The sequence below is a fragment of the Protomyctophum bolini genome, assembly GCF_963924005.1.
Source record: "Protomyctophum bolini genome assembly, chromosome: 6".
NCBI lineage: Eukaryota > Metazoa > Chordata > Actinopteri > Myctophiformes > Myctophidae > Protomyctophum > Protomyctophum bolini.
Genome location: NC_137867.1, coordinates 10,277,562 through 10,297,779, shown reverse-complemented (window position 1 = coordinate 10,297,779; position 20,218 = coordinate 10,277,562). Strand labels below are relative to the sequence as shown.

The following is a 20,218-nucleotide window of genomic DNA, read 5'->3' as shown; positions in this document are numbered from 1 at the left end:
GATTTAGTCGACTAAAATGTGTTTTGACAGGCCTTGGTGTCGTTGTAATGACATATTTTACACTTTGGTTGCATGCTGGAAATAGCAGATATACAATCTCACAAGATTGTGTATCTGCTATTTCCAGCATGCAACCCAGCATAAAACTGGAGCTCTTGTCCACTATAGTCCCTTCCTAACATTTTAGTCTAGTTTTTATTTGTTGACGAAATTGTCAGTATATTTAGTCTTAGTTTTAGTCATCATAGATTCGTTTTTATTTAGTTTTAGTCAGTGAAAAATGGTAGTCGACGAACATTTTTCGTCTTAGTGTTAGTCGACGAAAACAACCCTGGTGTACGCCGGCTGTCTTCCAGCGCACCACACCTCGCCTACACACGGAGGCGCGGAGCGAGCGAGCGTGCAGACGGCGATATCGCACGGAGACATTGTCCTGATATGGAGCGTCGCCGCGTTGCGACGTATAGCCTGAACCAATCAAAATAACCAATGAATATAGCAGCGCGTAGATCTCAACCAATGACAGTGTCTGGTCCCGCGAAACCTCGCTCGAATAGAGGCTCCGCGAGGGAACATATAGGACGGGCGGAGGACGAATATAGGACGAATATAGGATGGGTGGAGGACAGGACAGCCTCTTTGAAAAACCTGCATTCCGATGAGATTTCATCACTCGCTTTCATCGCTGGCGGTATATATGAGGTGCTAGGCTATAGGCTATCCTCAGCGCACTAGACCTTTATAGCCCTTTTTCCTCCCCAATTTCGTAGTTTTTTTGCAAATGAATTACTCCACACACACATTTCTGTGTGTGTGGAGATCAGATTCTAAAGATGTCTTCTACATCCTGACAGTTTTCTGAAAAAGCTACGTTTGTATGTCAGTCGTTCTTCGATTTTTCAAAAATAGCAGACCTACAAGCTCGTAGCGCGCCACTCGGTGGCGCGCTACGAGCTTGTAGATCTTCTATTTTTCAATAGCTAAAGCATAACATAATGCTAACACCAGAAGGGGTTCCGGCCCAAAAGTGAAAGTACAGTATAAGTTGAAAGTACATTGCAGTGTACGGCAATGTACTGTAGCAATACAAAAGTCCAGAATTACAAATGTACATGAGTGAAAGCGCCAAAAGTACCAAAAGTAAACGTATTCATTATGCAGAAATGTCCCGTTTCAAGTTTTCAAATGTATACAAATCTTTTGATCTAGATCTAGATTCACAATGCGTCTCTCCACGATGCATTGCAGATCAAGTCTTTTCAAATGGTTGAAATGTATATAGGGCTGAAGTGGTTAATGTAGGTTTTGTAATCAAAATCTACAAAGTAACTAGTAACTAAAGTGTCCAAATAGTTGTAGTGGAGTAAAAGTACACAAGTAGATTGGAAATTGGGAAAAGTCAAGTAAAGTGCACATACCTCAAAATTGTACTTAAGTACATCTACTTGGTTACTTTCCACCACTGATGGAATTAAAGCAGTCAGCAAGCAGGTTCCTAGAGCACCAAAGTGAATAGATGGAGCAATACTGACACCTAGTGGTCAGGGCAAGGTCTTTTTTTTTAATTCCATTTCTCATCTCCTGGGAAGCCAGATCACTGATTGAAACACTTTGAAGAGTGTATAGAGTACGAGTGGGAGGTGTTAGGGATAATTATACTGTATGAGATACATTTTTTAATTACAATGATAATGAATGTATTTATATAGCACATTTCTAGACATGTGCTTTTACAGAACAGGGTAAAAGACAACAACAACAACAACGAGATGTCAGTAAATAAAACAGCAGGCACAAAATAAAGGCACACGACCAATGAAACAGAATAAAGTATGCAAAAGGAATTCAAGAGAAGGCCTAGATTTTCAGAAGAGATTTATAAAACGTGACACTGATTTTGCAAGTCTTAAGATTTAAGTCAGTGTTTGCAATTGTTAAAGGGACACTTCACCCTTTTTGCAAAAAAATATATGTTAATGACGTTTAGAAGCTTTAGATCACTTTCCTGGGGGTATTTATGTGTGTAATATGTGGTTTTAGATATTTTAGATTGTAGCAGTGAGCCTGTTGTCTCTGATGTCATGGACACTGGTCTCACTACCTTCCTGGACTACAATTCCCATAATTCTTTGGTGCACTGCTCCTCCTTGTGGAAAGGGGGGGGAGCTGTCTTACTGAGACAACATGTAGTCCAGGAAGGAAGTGAGCCCAGTGTCCATGACATCAGAGACAACAGGCTCACTGCTACAATCTAAAATATCTAAAACCACATATTACACACATAAAGACCCCCAGGAAAGTGTTCTAAAGCTTCTAAACGTCATTAACATATATCTTTTTGCAAAAAGGGTGAAGTGTCCCTTTAATTGTTAATTAACAAGTAGACCGTTCCAAACGCCCATGCCACCCTTTGGAATGAGCTGGGATGTGGGGGTCTAACGGAGGGCTATGTCTGAAGACCTGAGTGTGCGTGATGTGTAATGAAGTGATTCAGCTGAGGAACAGACAGAAGTTCGTTTAAAGCCGCTTTGTTACCGTTTGAAGCTTGCATATGGATGACCTATAACGCCGATATATTCAGGCAGATTATGTTTCTCCCAGGTCCTCCTTAAAAATGACACCGTTGCAATGTATCGCTCATTAAAATAGTGGACGTAGGCATCGAGCAGAAATGCTTTCCTGATTGTCTTGTTGCTTTACTTTTCAAAGGAAAATAAGTGCCTGAGGAGACACAACGTGTTGGCATCAATAGTTCATTTTTGGTCCAACAACTCCCACGATTTCTGGGCCCCATGTGACAAGATTTCAAATCAGACAAACAAATATTGCCATGTTCATGATTTTATCAAAGTACTGGTTCCCAAACAAAGGGTCGGGTTCCCATTTGTGGGTATGTCGCGAACACATTTTCAGCAGTCCCTTTATTCTTTTTTGTTTCCTACATTTAGTATTTAATTAATGTTATTTCAAAACATCTTACCAAAAACGCACCTCTCGGGCAAACTAATCTCTCTTTTGGGTCACAGGCTAAAATGTTTTGGAGCCACTGCATTAACCCATTTTGGGCCGGAACCCATTTTGGGCCGGAAGCCCTTTTGGCGTTAGCATTATGCTATGCTTTAGCTATTGAAAAATAGCAGATCCACAAGCTCATAGCACGCCACCGAGTGGCGCGCTACGAGCTTGTAGGTCTGCTATTTTTGGGAAAAAAATCAAAGAACGACTGACATGGAAACATGGCTTTTTCAGAAAACTGTCGGGATGTACGGTAGAAGACATTATTAGAATCTGATCTCAGGTCAGAATGAAAACTGTCGGGATGTAGAAGACATTTTTTTTTTAGAATCTGATCTCGGGTCAAAATGGGTTAGTGTAATATCCACGTTTATTAATACTCACTTTTATACTCAAAGCGCGTTGGCGTTGTTTTCCCCCGTGATTCCAGGAGACCAGAATACGGGCGTCCGAGAAGGACCCCCACACCAAGGCCCAGAGCATCTGCATCACCAACCAGTACGGAGGAGAGGAGGTCACGCACACCCTGACGGCGGACAGCCGCGACGACACGCACCGGTGGATGGAGGCCTTCTGGCAGCACTTCTACGACATGAGTAAGGAGGAAGAAAGGGCACGTTAGTTTAGTTTAGTTTAGCTTATAGAGCACCGAAGTCCTGACGTAACTGGCTCATCCCGACGATTCCCCTGGTTCGCGGAAGTAATTTCTCTATGGAGAATAACATGGGGTGATCTTAATATCGTCTACTATAAGCGTTGTGGTCCAAAAATAAACACGCTGTCTCTGCGTTATTGTTAGGGAGGTGTCTCTGTATCGTTTGCAACAGTCAGTCACTCATATATGATACAGTCTGCTTCTAGCGAAAATCTAACTAATTCAGCAGCAGTAAAGCTCCGTTCACACTGAAGAAGCAGAAGCTAGCTTTAGCTTCGTGGTCCCATGTTATCTCTATGCAGAACAGCTTCTGCGTTTAAAAGCTGGAAGAATAGCTTTTTTTTGTTTTTGCGTTTTTTTTTTCTCACCGAACCTGAACTTTAAAGCAGCTTTTAAAAGCTGGAGCTTTAAAAATCTGCGTGTAGCCAATCAGAGCACAGCGTGGTTTGAGGAGGCGGAGTTGAGCTCATTTTACAAAACCAAAAAGCTCTGGAAAAGCTGTCCGACCCAATTGTCTGCATTAAAAAATAAACTTTTTAAATATGGGCTGTATATGAAATATGAATGGATATTTGGCAAGACCATAGCATATTTATCGATAGAAATTAAAGTTTATATGAGAAACAAGTTGTCGAAGCGGTGAAAACAGGTTGTGTTCCGTGTTCCGTCGCGAGTGTCACGTTTCTGGGGACAAGTGATCGTGCATTCACCCCCCCCTCCGGTTCTCATCGAAGCTATGGATGGACTACTGAACTGAACTCTCCAGAACGCTATCCGTCGCTGACGCTGATGGACTAAACAGTGCACACACACACGGTTGATAAATTAGCAGATATAGATAGATAGACAAACAACTAAACAATATAGTTGTGTCGGAGTTTTCGCCAAAACCTTCCCCGAGAAGAGGGGAGGAGCAGCCCGCTCTCAGCGCGTTTCTGTGCCGATCCTCGTGTGTCTCTCGGTAGTATGTTGAAGCTTTTGCGCCGTCAATCAATACCTTTAAAATAAATAATTAATAGCCTTTATATCAGTTGTATGTACCCCCTCTATTTACCCCCCCCCCCCCCACACACACACACACACACACACACACACACAGTACACAGTACAGTAGTCCCCACTCCCCAGTACTGGAACGCCGAGGAGAGCTGTGCTCGGAGACGATTTGCGGGACGTTTCATCGCACTAAAATTAATTGCCCTTGTCGCGGGACCTCGCCCTGAGCACAGGGCGTTGACCACTGGTGTACGCTCCTCGACACCCAGTCTCAACTTAGGGGGTCCTCCGCGGGCCGGGCCACAGGGTCCAGAAGTCGGTCCACTTTCGTGTGTGTGTGTGTGTGTGTCGCTGCATTGTATGTTGATTGTTGAAACGTGGGCACCGTGAATCATACCTTTAAAAAATAATTAATAGCCTTTATATCAGTTGTATGTACCCCCTCTATTTATGCAATATGTTGCCCATGTTTTGTGATTGGTTTGCTGCGTTCTGAATCGATAAACCAATCGCATATAAGATTTATTTGAGGGAATCATTTCAATTGGTCTATTGCGTTAATGTAGGCCAATCGATGAACCTCATAACAAAAGTTGAAAGATAGTAGATAGCCTATATTTATAGATAGATAGAACGCGTGTGTGTGTGGGTGTGTGTGTATGCACCGCGTGTGTGTGTGTGTGTGCGCGCGAGAGAGATCAATAATTAATAGCCTTTATATCAGTTGTATGATATGCATGTGCACAGGTCCGTTGCACTGGACTCCGTTCCGGTGATAATATCATCGTGATATTGATTATTAATTAAGTAATTAAAGTATGCATAGCCTACTACTAGTTGGCACAATGTTTCACATCATCTGCTAATTAAAAGCAAACTTTAAATGTGCTGATGCTGTAGTGTAAACGGTGAGGGTCCGTGGGGGTGGTGGAGGAGCGGTCTCCTACTGCCACATATAGCCAGCCGAGGTCAGTGACAGACAGCGCCGAGATAGGAGCTCCCTTCCACGGGAGACTTGGGACTGAATGTCCGGAAATCGCACGTAAACATAAGCTGTTTTAATTGCTTTTACGACGTGCTGGATACATACAATTGTATTTCTACGGTATGCTCTTTCTAAATCAACATTAACATTACATACAGAGCCGCCATTTAAAACAATGCCCGGAGGGTTTCGCTCGTGGCCTAGGGGGGAGAGGAGAGCGGAGTGGGGGGGGAGACATGAGCACTGAAGACGGGGAGGATTGAGATCCCGTCCGTTCGGTTATTTACAAACAAGTTTACCAAGATTATATTATTTATTCATCGATACATAGGTTATGATGTAACTAAATATATAATTATGTCTCCTCTACAGTCGCTATTTTACATTTTAGACTTTCAAATGCGCATCTGCTCAAACTGCCTGTCTCTCGTCTCAAAGCCAGACAGCCAGTCCAGGCAGCTTGAGTGACAGGTACCTTGTACACGCCCACTTTCTCAAAAAAAAGCTGCGTCTTTTAGAGTTCTGCTTTTGCTTTTTAAAGCAGCTTCTTCAGTCTGAACGGGGCTTAACATTAGCGTTTTCTCTCAGTCAGTTGATTCTTCATATCCATATGAGTGAAGCGGCCGGGGTGACATGTTTCTTTTTCAAACACAGTTGTTATATGAAGCAATCTAAAATCGCCTCAATGGAGATTTCAATGCAACTAAACAAATACATGAACCTGGGGACTGACGCCCTCTACTGAAAGTGACGTCAGACTTCGGTGCTCTATTTGCACATATGTAAATAAAAAAATTAAAGAAATGCAGAAAGCAAATATTTCAATAAGAAACAAGATTAGTTACAAACATGAATGTGCTGGAAGTGCCAAAAAAAAAACCCCAAAAGGGGCTTATCGAGTGGCCTTCCTATAGAAGCTACCAGTTGATCTTAAATAACAGAAGTTAAGATATGAATGATATATTGGTAAGCCTATAAGGATTTAAAAATAATAATAATGAAAAAATAAAAGAATATTCTAATAATAAATATCAAATAATAACAAGCTTGTTAATACAAAATTGCAGTAATTGTCTCTTAAAAGAGCAGAGGCTAGTACAGACTCTGATATGAGACGGTAAGTTATTCCAAAAGTGTGGTCCTCTGAACTTGATGGAAAATTGGGTCCTGAAGAAAGCGTTCCAAACGTGTTGCACATCAGGGTTCCCACGGTGGTCGTGAAATTCCTGGAAATGGGCAATGCATTGTTTGTGACATGGTCACAAAGTGCTTTTACAGAAGCAACATTTCATTATTAGGTTTAGCTATTTGCTATTTTGGAGGAGAAAAAGTAGTATTTTTGAAGTATGGTAATGATTACGTATGCCTGTTATGGCAGTGGTGTCAGATTACATACATGTATACATAGGGGCATTACCTTTAGTCCACCCCGACACTGGAACATGTCATCGTTACGTCACCATCGGTAACCAATTATACCCTGGCATTGGTACATATATTCATCACGTCATATGCTCATATGTCTATGATATATATGTGTATATGTCTATATGTATGTATGTATATGTAATTTCTGAGTGATTAGTGGTATAATGTGGTTACTCGGGTGGTTTGATGCGTATGTCCCTGACACTGAAACATTATCAAACCCTGGATAGCCATACATGGAGGAGACTGGATCATCACCTAGATCTGCATAATAATATAATGGAGCCGGGCCTCAAACCTCAAACCCCAAACACTTAGATCTCCATATATGGAGCGTGACCTATTCTGACGTTCCATAATGTTGATCCCTCCCCACCCGTTCCTTCCCTTTTGACTGACCGCAGTGATGGTGACCGGGATCGGGACACACTGGACTACCGACCTGGGTGCACGGACCGCTATGCCGGCAACGGCCGAGCATTCTATATTCTATGCTCTGTTGTTGACCACACTGCCTGTCTTTGGGCATTGCACATAGGAGTAAGAGACTGCCGAATGATTGTTTTATATGGGCCAGGAAATTGGGTTAAATATTCTGGAAAAGTTTTGGAAATTCATTACAGAAAAAAATGTGTGGGGGGAACCCTGTGCACATGCATGTTACATTGCCACACACTCTCTTCAGGTCAAAGATTCGCGATGAGCCGACTATGAAACCTGCAACCAGAATCCCTCAATGAAATTCTGTTTCATCGTAGTGGCACCTGGTATATATAGTTATTAGTTATATACTGTGGCTTCTTCTCATCATACTGTAATTGTACTCTGCCTCATTGTGCCAAAATGAAAAGGTCAGTGAGTCGTACTCGTCTCTCCTCTATACTGAAGTCTGCCATGTCTGGGTTCGCTCACATTTTGGGTGCGCGTGAAGCTTGTAGTGCGGCACAAAATGGTTCAGCTTATTGGTTAAAAAAAAAAACATTCGTATTGATATCCCCCTGACACACACGTGTGTTCCAAATCTACGGTAATTTGGCAATTCGAATCAAACGGGACTCAATCAGCCATCGCTGGCCGTCCTGCTTTACACACCACACAAAAGTGTATAGGCCTACAGACTGTACACAGTATATCCCATATTCACTCACCCTATTGAAATTGAAACATGACAAATAATGCCCAAGTATACCGGTATAGTAAATGAAAAGGTCATTCAGAGGGTTTTGTTTAGTAGCACGAGATGGCATTATGTTTCGTGTGTCACGAAATCCCACACCGTTTGAAAACCCCCACTGAATGTCATGAGTGTGCCTATTGTGAAAAAGGCCAGCTCAAATATACTCAAGTACTGAGCTGAGGTCATGATGACCTCCTCAATTAAGAACTGTTGGCTGGCAGAGGGCAAATTGACCATAGCCTATCAGGCTATCACTGCTGTATTCTCAATTAGTGAGCACCTGTATCCTGCAATCAGCACAGCACACTCTAGAGTTTGTCAAGCCTAGTTAGTTTTCGGCTCATTCTGTACAGACCACAGCAGCGTGTGCGTCTCCTTGTTGACCACACACACACACACATGCTTTCTGTACAACTCTCTACGTTCTTCAGTAAAACCCTCAACCTCAAGTGCTTTGTTGTTCTTGACCGGAAATCTGATTGGATGTTTTTTTTTGTCCGTCCCCCTCGCAGGCCAGTGGAAGCAATGCTGCGATGATCTGATGAAAATTGAAGTGCCGTCGCCGAGGAAGCCGGCCCCCATCACCCCCAAACAGGGCTCCCTGTACCACGAAATGGGTGAGACGTCGCGGAAGTTCAAGTTCTCAGTCGTTCACATCATTCCGTTATTACGATTTGGGCTTTTTTTTTTTGCAGACGAGGAAGGATCCGCGGCTCCTTGTCACACCGCGCAAAACAACGTCAGGACATGGTCGTAAACAGACACTTTGAGTCGCGAGATTGAACTTTTAGCTTTAACCCATTCTGCGCGGGAACCCCCTTTGGTGTTAGCATCATGCTATGCTTTAGCTATTGAAAAATAGCAGATCTACAAGCTCGTAGCGCGCCACCGAGTGGCGCGCTACGAGCTTGTAGGTCTGCTATTTTTGAAAAATCGAAGATTTGCTTTTAAATCTGATCTCAGGTCAGAATGGGTTAATAATGAAACTGTCAGGATGTAATAGACATTTTTGGAATCTGATCTCAGGTCAGAATGGGTTAATCCATGTTAGACGTGACCGTGTAACCTTCCCCCGAGCGTGGAAGGAAATAACCCACGTCTCCGCCACGCACACGCATGACATCTTTTTAGTAGGACGAAGGGAAAAAAAGGGAAGATAAAATTGTCGCTGACAGTCGGAAACCTTGTATGTCCAAAACCGTTGCTTTAAAAAAGACCTTAAAATATACCCACTATATATTCAGACAATCTACATTCACTGCTTCTGTGCGACACTCTTTTTTGGGTCGAAGTAGGATGTTAATTTACAGGGACAGAAATATGGAGACGCGAGGTTTTTCCGCCTGAGAGCGAAGAAATCGAGGGCATGTCCATGAAATCCAAATAGATGGGTCTGTGCTGTGTTTGTGTTGTGTGTGCCTGCTGCGTTGCATGTGAATGTTTCTAGCTTTGAAGTTGTGGGTCCGTCTGCATGACGAACACTGTCATCCTTTAAAACCAGGGTTTGATTTGCTGAAGGGTGCGTGCGGTGAGGTGTGGGGTGGGGTCAGTGCCTCTGCTTTTTAGCATGATCTGGTCATTCATTTTCATGGCCGGTGGGGATTTTGTTAGCCTCGTATTGCCAGAGTCTTTTTTTTTGGGCCGCTGCTTGGCATATTGCCTATTATATTATGTCCTCAGCATTCCAAAATCCAAAATTACTTTCTGCCTAAAAGTCTTACTTTTTGAGACTCAGGCTGAGATTATTTGTGAATGTAACAAGCATTCTGATAGGCTGAGGACATCAGGCAGATAAACATGACTTTTTAGATACATAGGCAGACTTTTCATGTCTTCTTTTCGGGAAAACCGATGAGGCTACACTTTTTTTAATTTTTTATCTCTGCTGCTATTGGTCAGACTGAGTTAAATACTATATGTAAAGTTGCCCGAACGGCCAAGGCTCCAAGAATCGACACAGTCCAAGAATGTACATCTTTTGTTGTATTTATTTACCTCCAAAACTGATGAACAGCCCATATGACGGATTGTCACAGCCCGGGTCTGAGGCAAAACAAAATACTGCACGAATGATACTGGCCACGATACACTTTCAAAAACCAAAAGTAATAAATAAACACTTGATAACTAACAAAGACAAAAACAACAAACCAAGAACTAAAGACACTGAAAACAGGCTATGCCTTCCCTGAAGACCCTGGCAGCTCTCCCTTGGTGTTGTCTCTTTGCTGTCTCAAGCCAACTGAGCAATCTCCCCTCAACATTTCCAGCCTCCCTTATATACCAGGTGAGACCCACCCACAATGATTAGTAATTGGACCAATCTACTCAAACCAGGTAAACCATGACCCATGAGTTAGACCAACTATACAATTACACATTTAGAGTCTGAATGTTTTCCAAGGCATCACATCCCACAAAACAATTACAATAGAATTAGGCAACACCGATAAGGGTATATGATGCTACACATGGCCACCTCTCCAAGGAGCTTGATGACAGTCAATTAATGGAAGCATCTGTGCAGTGTGTGTTTGTCATGACCAGTTTTATATTGTGGAGTCTTCTAGTGTCTATAGGGCACGGGTTGCCCCGTGACACTATATATTCCCATTTGGGCAGGAAAATGTGCTTAATGAGTGTTACCATTCAAGAATATAATACAAAAATAGTTTCAGATTTCGATTTGAATTTAAAAAAAAAAGAAATAGGGAGATTAGGCGATCTACAAGTTCATATAATATAATAATATATCTGGCTTAACCCATTCGGGGCGGATACCCCTTTTGGTGTTTCAAGCATTCTCTGTTATACTTTAGCTATTGAAAAACAGCAGATCTACAAGCGCACCGAGTGGCGCGCTATGGACTTGTAGGTCTGCTATTTTTGAAAAATCGTGAAAATGCGGCACAAATCTTTGAATATATATTATTTCAGAATACTTTTTTTTTTTAATTTCGACCTCGGGTCTAAATGGGTTAAGTGTTGTTTTTTTGTTTTTTTTAACAAATCAAACCCTGTTTAAAACATCTCTTCCACCTTACTGTATGTACTGTAGCTAGTGTCTATATATATCTCTGACATACTGACTCACTTTCACTGTCTCTTTCCTTTTCTCTGTCTGTCTGTCTCTCTGTCTTCCCTGTGTACCCTTAATCTGTCCCTCCTGATGTTCCTCTCTTTCACCCTCCTTATTTTTTGTAAATCCATCCTATCCCCCCCCCCCCCCCTCCCCTCCCCTTCCATCCACACAAACATCATTTTCCGTCATGCTTTTAACGTTCAAATATCTCCCGTTCGGTTGGGTTGGATTGCCTTGGTCTTTAAAACAACCCCTCTCTTCATCATACCAATTCCCTTGATTTTAATACCTTCTTTCTAAATTAACAATCACACATCCGTCTGATTAATACATGTGTTGTCCATTAACACCTGCACCTGGACCTCTATCCGTCTCTCATCGCCACATGCTCCATCCTTCCTTCCTTTTCCTTTTCCTTTTCCTTTCCTTTCCTCCTTGCTTCCTCGGGCAGCCCCCCTTGCCACACCCTCCTGTGAGGGTCTCCTGCTGCAGGACAATGCCGTGTCGGCCGAGATTCGCGCTCTGCTCTCGTCCTATTACAATGACAGGTGATGTAACTGGAGAGACAACATACAGGGATGTGAACCTGAACAAACGCATTCTCACACCCAAAACGGTCCGCCCCAAGTATTTTGACTAGGGGGTGAGTCGGCTGAAGTGGACCTTGGGTGTTGCCCGGGCGGCTCACTTGGCAGCGGCTCTGGTGACTCAAGACCACTTTAGACGGCGTGCCTCCATTTTTCTTTCGCGGACCTCTTGGGTTTGAGAGTGGGCACTTCTCCATTAACTGGAGTGCGGAAGTGCCCCCGGAAACAGCAACGCTTGGTCACATTTTGTCCAAAGAAGTCACGATATGCACGTTGGGGGAGTGAGAGTGTGGTTGACATTAAAGGAAAACACACTGTTTTCAACCTTTTATCTTCGTTAAGCGTGGGCGCTGATCCTAATGGGCGCTGATGATAAGATGGCACCGTTTCTGTCTGCTCACTCTGGGTCTCTGAAGTGGGGCTTCAGAGAGAGAGGAGGTGGGGGGGGGGGGCGGGGGGTAATTGCACCACTCAGTTCACACGGGTGTGATTTTTTTCAATAGCTAAAGCATAACGTAATGAGAACACATAAAGGCCGTTCCCCGCCCCCAAAATTGGGTTAAAGGTTTTATGGGGGGGGGGAATTTCAAAACGGCAATGCTCCTGATAACAAAAAAAACAAAAAAACATACTGTATACTGTGTCATGACGAGCCTCTCATCCCGCCCCTGTGTGTCCCGCCCCCCCCCCCGTGTCCCCCTGCAGTTATTGAGACGTCGGAGGACTTAGCGGTGTCCGACATCCTGGCGCGGAGGATGCAGGAGCTGGAGCTGCAGCGCCACCTGCAGGGCGTGGTGGGCACCTCCTCCTCCCCCTCCCCCACCACCTGGATGTCCCAGCTGTTCGAGGAGGAGGAGGACGAGGGGGGGGCCCCCCACCACCGAGGCCCTCGCCTGTCCCCGCCCCCCCACCACCACCACCACCGCCCCAGCCACCACCACCACCACCACTGCTGCTGCACGCCTCCGCCGCCGCCCCGCTGCCCGCTGGTGGAGCGCTCGGACGCCAGCCTGACGACGACGATGTCGGACGGCAGCGACTGCAGCCACTGCTGCAGCGCCGCCAGCCCCTGCTGCCTCCGCCGAGGAGGCCGCCACGTCTGGGTCGCCGAGCCGCCCTCCTCCCCCCCCTCCCCCTCCGGCTTCTTCTCGTCGTCGTCGCGCATGCGGCCGCGCACGCTCTCTCTGGACGCCAAGCTCAGCACCCTCCGAGGGAGGGGCTACGGAGGAGGAGGAGGAGGAGGAGGAGGAGGAGGAGGAGGCGGCGGTGCTTTCCCGTGCTCCTGTCGTCACGGTGCGGCGCCTGCTCCTCCTCCTCCTCCTCCGTCCTCCTCCTCCTCCTCGCTGCTGGTCGCCGCCGCCGCCCCGCTCCTCCTCCTCCTCCCGGCCTCCTCCTCCTCCTCCTCCTCCTCCTCTTCCTCCTCGTCGGCGTCGGCGGCGTCTCAGCGGGCGCCACGCAGCGCCACGCAGACCACGCTCTCCTGCTCCAGCACCGCCTCCTCCTCCAGCTCCTCCTCCGGCTCCACCAACAGCGAGGGCCGGAGCCACAGCCCCGAGGAGGAGGAGCCACAGGGAGGAGGAGGAGGAGGAGGAGGAGGAGGCGGAGCCCCGTCGTCCGCCTTCTCGCGGCCCTCGCCGGCCCGCCGCAGCCTCAGGAACCTCAGGGCCCGACTGGACCCGCGCAACTGGCTCCAGAGCCAGGTGTGAACGCCACTGGACCCCCGCGCGCGCGCACACACACACACACACACACACACACTCTGACGCAGCGAGGACTGCCAACGAAACGCAGAAGAACAGCGCTTTGTGACGATGAACGTGAACTGACCTCAGGATCGACCCCGTTAAACCACAAACCCCCCCCCCCCCTCCTCCTCCTCCTACATACGGACCCCGTTTAAGTTACTATACTTGTGAGGACGTTATTATCTCATAGGACGGCAATTTCATTCATGCATTTATTTATTTATTTTTTAACTCGTTGAATTCTTTCCCATTTTTAATCCGAACTCTGAATCCCCAAATAGTCGATCTACGGGGTTGAGCTTGTAGACATGGTTTTATGTGCAAAAACCAGACGCAGCCTAACTTTATTAGGGATAAATCCAAGCTCATAAGTATAGCAATACAAGTACACACACACACACACACACACACACCTGGGGTAAACTGGAATACCCTCTAACCAAGTCTCTGCAGGCTACTGGGCTGGGTTTACAGCTGCAGCGTACTCCAAACGACAAACAGACTTTGTTCAGCTTTCGGAAAGGGCTCGCCGAACCGAAGCTCAAGAGCCTCTTTTCGTCTTTCTGCCTATACTTCTCAGCTCTGAGTTTCTGGACACTAGACCCGGGGCTATAGACCACTCAGTGTTCTGCCTATAGCGACAACACCGTCCGCAAAACACCTAAACAATCCTGGGGCGTTGTTGTGCCATCTGGAGCCTCCTCTGTTTAATTTCATCAAACTCTGACGCGCTTTGACATAATTTGTAACCGGAGAGTTTTGCCAATTCTCTGGCGCCAGACGCGGTGGACAAAGTGCGGCATTATCCCTCGCCATTCATTAATGAATTTGCCATCAGAGAGGGATTTATCCTCAGCCAAAACGGTCAACGGTACATGACAAGATTGTGGAAATAAAACCATACAAATCACAAACGTATTGAGTTTCAGACCAATCGCGCAGGGTGTCGTTGCTGTGAGGGTGGCAGAAACCTCTTATCTCCTGTATTCTAACCTTTTACTGCCACTAGTTGATCATGCGACAAAAAGTAGCAGATCTACAAGCTCGAAGCACAGCGCGAAGTGACACACGTTTGAGCTTGTGGATCTGCAACTTGAAAAGTTTTTTTTTATTTTTTATTATTATTCTTGAAAAGTAATACTTTTGTACAATATGAGGTTTCCACCCAACAGAGACGAGCAGAGGTGTTTGGCTAGTTGGAACATCGTGAAGGTGCAAGAATGTCACGAAGGCACTGCCGAAAGTTCTTACGGCGTCATTTTTGTTCTTATTGACCCAAAGCAGAACAAAGTTTCATGTGTGGTTCGGGTTGGACTATGCTGTGGCCTTTTAGACCTGCGGTTCTCAACCTGTGGGATATTTGCCCCCAGATAATGGACAGAACACTACGATACTATAGCATTAATAGATTTACAATTATGGGAATTAATGTACAAAAAAAGGCATGGTAATCTTTTATTGAAAAACTAAAAACTAAAAAAGAACATTGCGATACCAATAAATAGGGATTTAACATTCATTTAACACAATCGATTGATCGATCATAATTAAAGTAAACATGCTCTGAAAATGCACGCTTCCGTGTTAAGCGGTCAGATGGGTGGGCCTGCATGAATACCTTCCAAGATTTTCAAGTGGGCCCGCTGTTTTCCGACCACTGCTTTTCCGACTGTGAAGCCGGTGTAGAACAGCAGGGAGAGCTGTGGTCACATCCTGGACAACCACAGAATGATGCTACTTGGGAGAAAAATGATTCTAACACAACGGAGAGTTTTGTCTTTTTGCTCACCCTACCAGCTATACTCTCTGCTGGGAGGGTGTTCTTCTGAATCTTTAACCCATTTTGACCTGAGATCAGATTCTAAAAAAAATGTCTTCATGCATCCTGACAGTGTTCTGAAAAAGCTATGTTGTCGTTCTTTGATTTTTCAAAAGTAGCAGACCTATACAAGCTCGAGCTTGTAGATCTGCTATTTTTCAATAGCTAAAGCATAGCATAATGCTAACACCAAAAGGGGTTCTCCCCGCCTACAGAATGGGTTAAACTGGGAAAATATTTAATTTCATGCTCTTATTGTCACCGGAAATCGTAAAACATCCACATTAACTAAAAACACGCAACGTCTATTTAAAGTTCTATGAGTGCTGGAACACTGGTGGATCATGTGTTGTTACTGGAGACTTCTTGTATGTGATGGTTTGAAGCGTAAGCATGTTGTCTAAGCTGAAGACGTGCACGGCAGTGCATTTTATCACGTCGAGTCTGCGTCTTTGGAAATGTCGGGGAGGGAAAAAAAAATGGCCCCCCCACATGGTGAAGAGGGCGGCGCGTCTGTTGTTCTTCCCTTTATAAACTGTGACATCCACGCCGGTGTACTTATCGTTTTGATATTGACACAAAAGACGACCGACCCCCTTAAAAGTCTCTCCTGGCAAATACATTGTACATGTATATATACAGTATATATATACATTTATGCTATGCAGCGTTTTATCATTTATTTTCTTTTCATGGTTTGGCTTCAATGGCGAGTAGTTGTGTCAACTCGCAAATCGCGACAGCAAAGAAAATCTCGTGAAAAAGCTCAACACTTAAACCTCAGACGTTGTCGAGCGGAGTCCGTCTGAGCTCTGTACAAGTGTCTTTTCTGTTTTAACCCATTCTGACCTGAGATCAGATTTCGTACGAGGTTTCCACTGGACACACACTGGTCTGATGAACCCATTCTGACCTGAGATCAGATTCTAAAAATGTCAGTCGCTCTTCGATTTTTCAAAAATAGCAGACCTACAAGCTTGTAGCGCGCCACTCGGTGGCGCGCTATGAGCTTGTAGATCTGCTATTTAAATGGGTTCCCGGTCAGAATGGGTTAATATCTTCGCTGAAAATGGCCGATTGACAAGCTCGCCACGTGTCGCAAATTCGACGCGCGGTGAGCTTGTCGACCTGCACTCTTTTTTCCTGCGAAAAACATGTTCTGGGAGTTGTGAAGTGGTTTCTAATTATACGAGTGTTCACATTAACTGTTACTGGTTGTTAACTGGTGATCTGTGAAGAAGAGAAAAAACCCCAATAACGTGCTCTTCATCCCTTCTCCGCTCAGCTTGAACACTGTTGACAGGATTAGGCTTTTGGTTAAACGCGGTCAACGGCGTTCTGGCATCAAACTGAATGATTAAACCAAAGGTCGACGACGTGTCACTCGCTGCTTATTGTCGTATAATCACCGCCCACTGAGCCGTACGAACTCTCTCTCTCTACGCGCTCCACTGCCTTCGCTCGTTGCAGTCTCGTCAGATTCCTTTCCAAGTTAAGCGGTACCTGCTTTTTGCAGATCTCGTGTCAAGCCTCGACGACAAAATGTGAAACGACAACCTATGAGTTGGGTTTTTTATGCATAACAGGAGGAGATATTTATTTGCAATGTGTGATATGGTGGTTGCATTTCTTCTTTTTTTTTTTCTGTGAAAGTGTGTTCACAAAAAAGTGGGAAAAAAAAGCCAATTAATTGTAATTATTTTTGTTCTGGTGATATAGTCTGTGGTTTTACTCACACTGCCAGCTCATGGATTTCGATTTATTTGCATGTGTGTGTGCGTGCGCGTGCGTGCGTGCGTGCGTGAGAGAGAAACGTCTTCCTCAGTGCAGTGAAACCTAATTTTACTCTGGATTTTAACTGCATTAACCATTTCCTTTCGGGGAGGGGGGCAACCATTTACACTACGAAGTAAAACTGTCAAATGTTCTAAAGAGCAAGCACCATTTGTTACTGTACATTGGTTTTTATTTTATTTTGTTTTGTAAGTTAACAAACAGAACTCCTCCCTTTTGTATTTTGTTCAAATCTATTTTACCTTATTGATTTTTGTTGTAAATGCAACTATATTGATATAAATATATATATATATATATAATTTTAACAGATGGCGTGCAGACTTTTAAAACTGTTGCGATAGATAACATTGAATGTTATAACCTTTGCGAGAGAGCGCTCTCATGCTAACGGGCCTTGTGTTGTGCATGCACGCGCCATCGTCATCCTAGGAGGGCGGTCACTGTCGCTCTCCGTTTAAATAATGTAACATAATGATGATAATAAATGCTTTATCGGTTTGTATGTTCAGTCCATGTTTCCTGCAGGAAAAAGCTTTGGCATGGTGCTGGGCGCGGGGGGGCCTTCCGGTAATTTGATGAATTAATTAATTAAGTTGATGAATTAATTAAATAAGATTAATAAATTAAGATGAATTCGTATTATTGCTCTTGTATTGCTATTGGAGACACTGGGGGGACACTGGGGGACACTGGGCAGGCACTGGGGAGTCACTGGGCAGCCACTGGGGAGTCACTGGGCAGGCACTGGGGAGGCACTCAGGGGAACACTGGGGAGGCACTGGGGAGGCACTCAGGGGAACACGGGGGAGGCACTCAGGGGAACACTGTGGAGGCACTGGGGAGGCACTGGGAGGCACTGGGGAGGCACTGGGAGGCACCTCAGAACAAAGAGATCTCAGGACCAATCGAAAACAACATGCAAATCTCAGAACTGCGCTTCTCCGGCCCCAAAACATTGTTAAAAACAAGCCTACTTTGACATATAAATGTATACGTTTAATTTGCCCAAATGAACAATCTGTTGGAATAAAAACCTTCTTCAACATTCAAACTGTCTTAATGTGAAGAAAAGAAAAAAAATCACATAAAAAAAAAAAAAGTGGCTGTATTTGTGATCCACAGGTCCACGGTTCAAATCCCACATTATTCATGTGTCTCTGTGATGCTTTGCTTTGCACACTGACTTTCAGAAGGACAACTTTAAAGAGGGTCCGGCCCATTCCTCTCTGTTATGTCATATGACGAGCATTTAACTTTTAATATCACAATTATTGTAGCTAATCTTTAACTGAATCTGGAAGTATTCCTTTATTAAATGATTCTTCATAGTCTGGAATTGTAACTGATCAATTTTCTTTTGTGACTTTCGCATTTATTTTATATGGAGGGACAGTCAGTGGTGTAAACTTTATTTATATAGCACATTTCATACATAAAACGCAACTCTGTCACATTCTGTCTCTCCCTCAGTCTCCACACTGGCCTCCCATATCCCATTCCAGCACACCCAGTTCCATTTACACACCTGTCAACTACCTAATCAGCCCAGCAGTGAACACTTCTCCAATCAACCTGCTCACTATAAAACTGGACTCAGTACAAACACTCATTGTCAGTTCATAACCTGTGTCACAGATGTCCTGCCTGTTCATGTGTTGACTTTGATGTCATTCTGATTCATGCCTGATTCCTACCTGCATTCCCCTGTGTAAGATATCTCGTAATTCTTTATTAAATACTTTATTATTATACTCTAGTTTGTTGTGACTTTGCTCCTGGGTTCAACTCTGTCTGCATCCTTGACAACTAAAGTACTTCACATATTAAACTTTATTTATATAGCACATGTCATACATAAAATGCAACTCAAAGTACTTCACATGAAAATAAAATAAAAAATAACAAGCAGCGGAATGCCAGAAACAAAAAGTAGGTCAATCTACAATTAGCAAATAAAAATAGCAATACAAAACTAAAACATTAAAAATGGTAAGGAAATTTGTATTGGATAATACATTTTAAATTGATATTATTAGATATTCAACTTTATTGACATTTATAATTAAATTGGTGTCTTTACACTGTAGAATCCATTGTTGTTTGTTTCTGTTGCTTAACTCTGTTGCTTTAACTACATATAAGTGTCTATTTGTTTGTCTCTAAATGTTTTGATGAATTGAACAATGCCCTTGTTCAATTCATGCCATACTATAGCACGCCGTTTTTCATCATTTTTGAGGATTTGAAGAAAATTCAAAAATTCAAAAAACATGGGTTATAGCCCATCGTTTTTTGAATTTTTGAAAAAAATGTTATCCTCATTTTTCATCATTTTTGAACATGGGCTATAGCCCCTACCGTACAGCATACTATAGCACGCCGTTTTTCATCAATTTTGAGGATTTGAAGAAAATTCAAAATTTCAAAAACATGGGTTATAGCTCATCGTTTTTTGAATTTTTGAAAAAATGTTATCCTCATTTTTCATCATTTTTGAACATGGGCTAGAGCCCCTACCGTACGGCATACTATAGCACGCCGTTTTTCATCATTTTTGAGGATTTGAAGAAAATTCAAAATTTAAAAAAACATGGGTTATAGCCCATCGTTTTTTGAATTTTTGAAAAAAATGTTATCCTCATTTTTCATCATTTTTGAACATGGGCTATAGCCCCTACCGTACGGCATACTATAGCACGCCGTTTTTCATCATTTTTGAGGATTTGAAGAAAATTCAAAATTTCAAAAAACATGGGTTATAGCCCATCGTTTTTTGAATTTTTGAAAAAAATGTTATCCTCATTTTTCATCATTTTTGAACATGGGCTATAGCCCCTACCGTACGGCATACTATAGCACGCCGTTTTTCATCAATTTTGAGGATTTGAAGAAAATTCAAAATTTCAAAAAACATGGGTTATAGCCCATCGTT

The 20,218-nt window shown here is 43.8% G+C and overlaps 2 protein-coding genes across 2 annotated transcripts in view; both read left to right on the top strand.

Annotated features, from left to right (window-relative positions):
- Positions 1–12,749, top strand: part of LOC308317310 (rhotekin-like) — a gene marked incomplete at its 5' end in the record, with an annotated part of 129,312 nt that extends 116,563 nt beyond the window's left edge. Inside the window, 4 exon segments of the mRNA XM_080766210.1 lie at positions 3,446–3,611; positions 8,769–8,873; positions 11,790–11,886; positions 12,631–12,749. Coding sequence (XP_080622336.1) covers positions 3,446–3,611; positions 8,769–8,873; positions 11,790–11,886; positions 12,631–12,637 — 375 coding nt within the window. The 3' untranslated portion in view covers positions 12,638–12,749.
- A 339-nt stretch (positions 12,750–13,088) lies between these two features.
- On the top strand, positions 13,089–18,876 carry LOC308316888 (uncharacterized protein; the record flags this gene model as incomplete). The annotated part of the gene is made up of 3 exons (XM_080765674.1): positions 13,089–13,218; positions 13,306–17,853; positions 18,757–18,876. 2 exons carry the CDS (start codon positions 13,089–13,091, stop codon positions 13,629–13,631), a joined length of 456 nt encoding a protein of 151 aa, XP_080621800.1. The 3' UTR covers positions 13,632–17,853; positions 18,757–18,876.
- Positions 18,877–20,218: the final 1,342 nt, after the last annotated feature.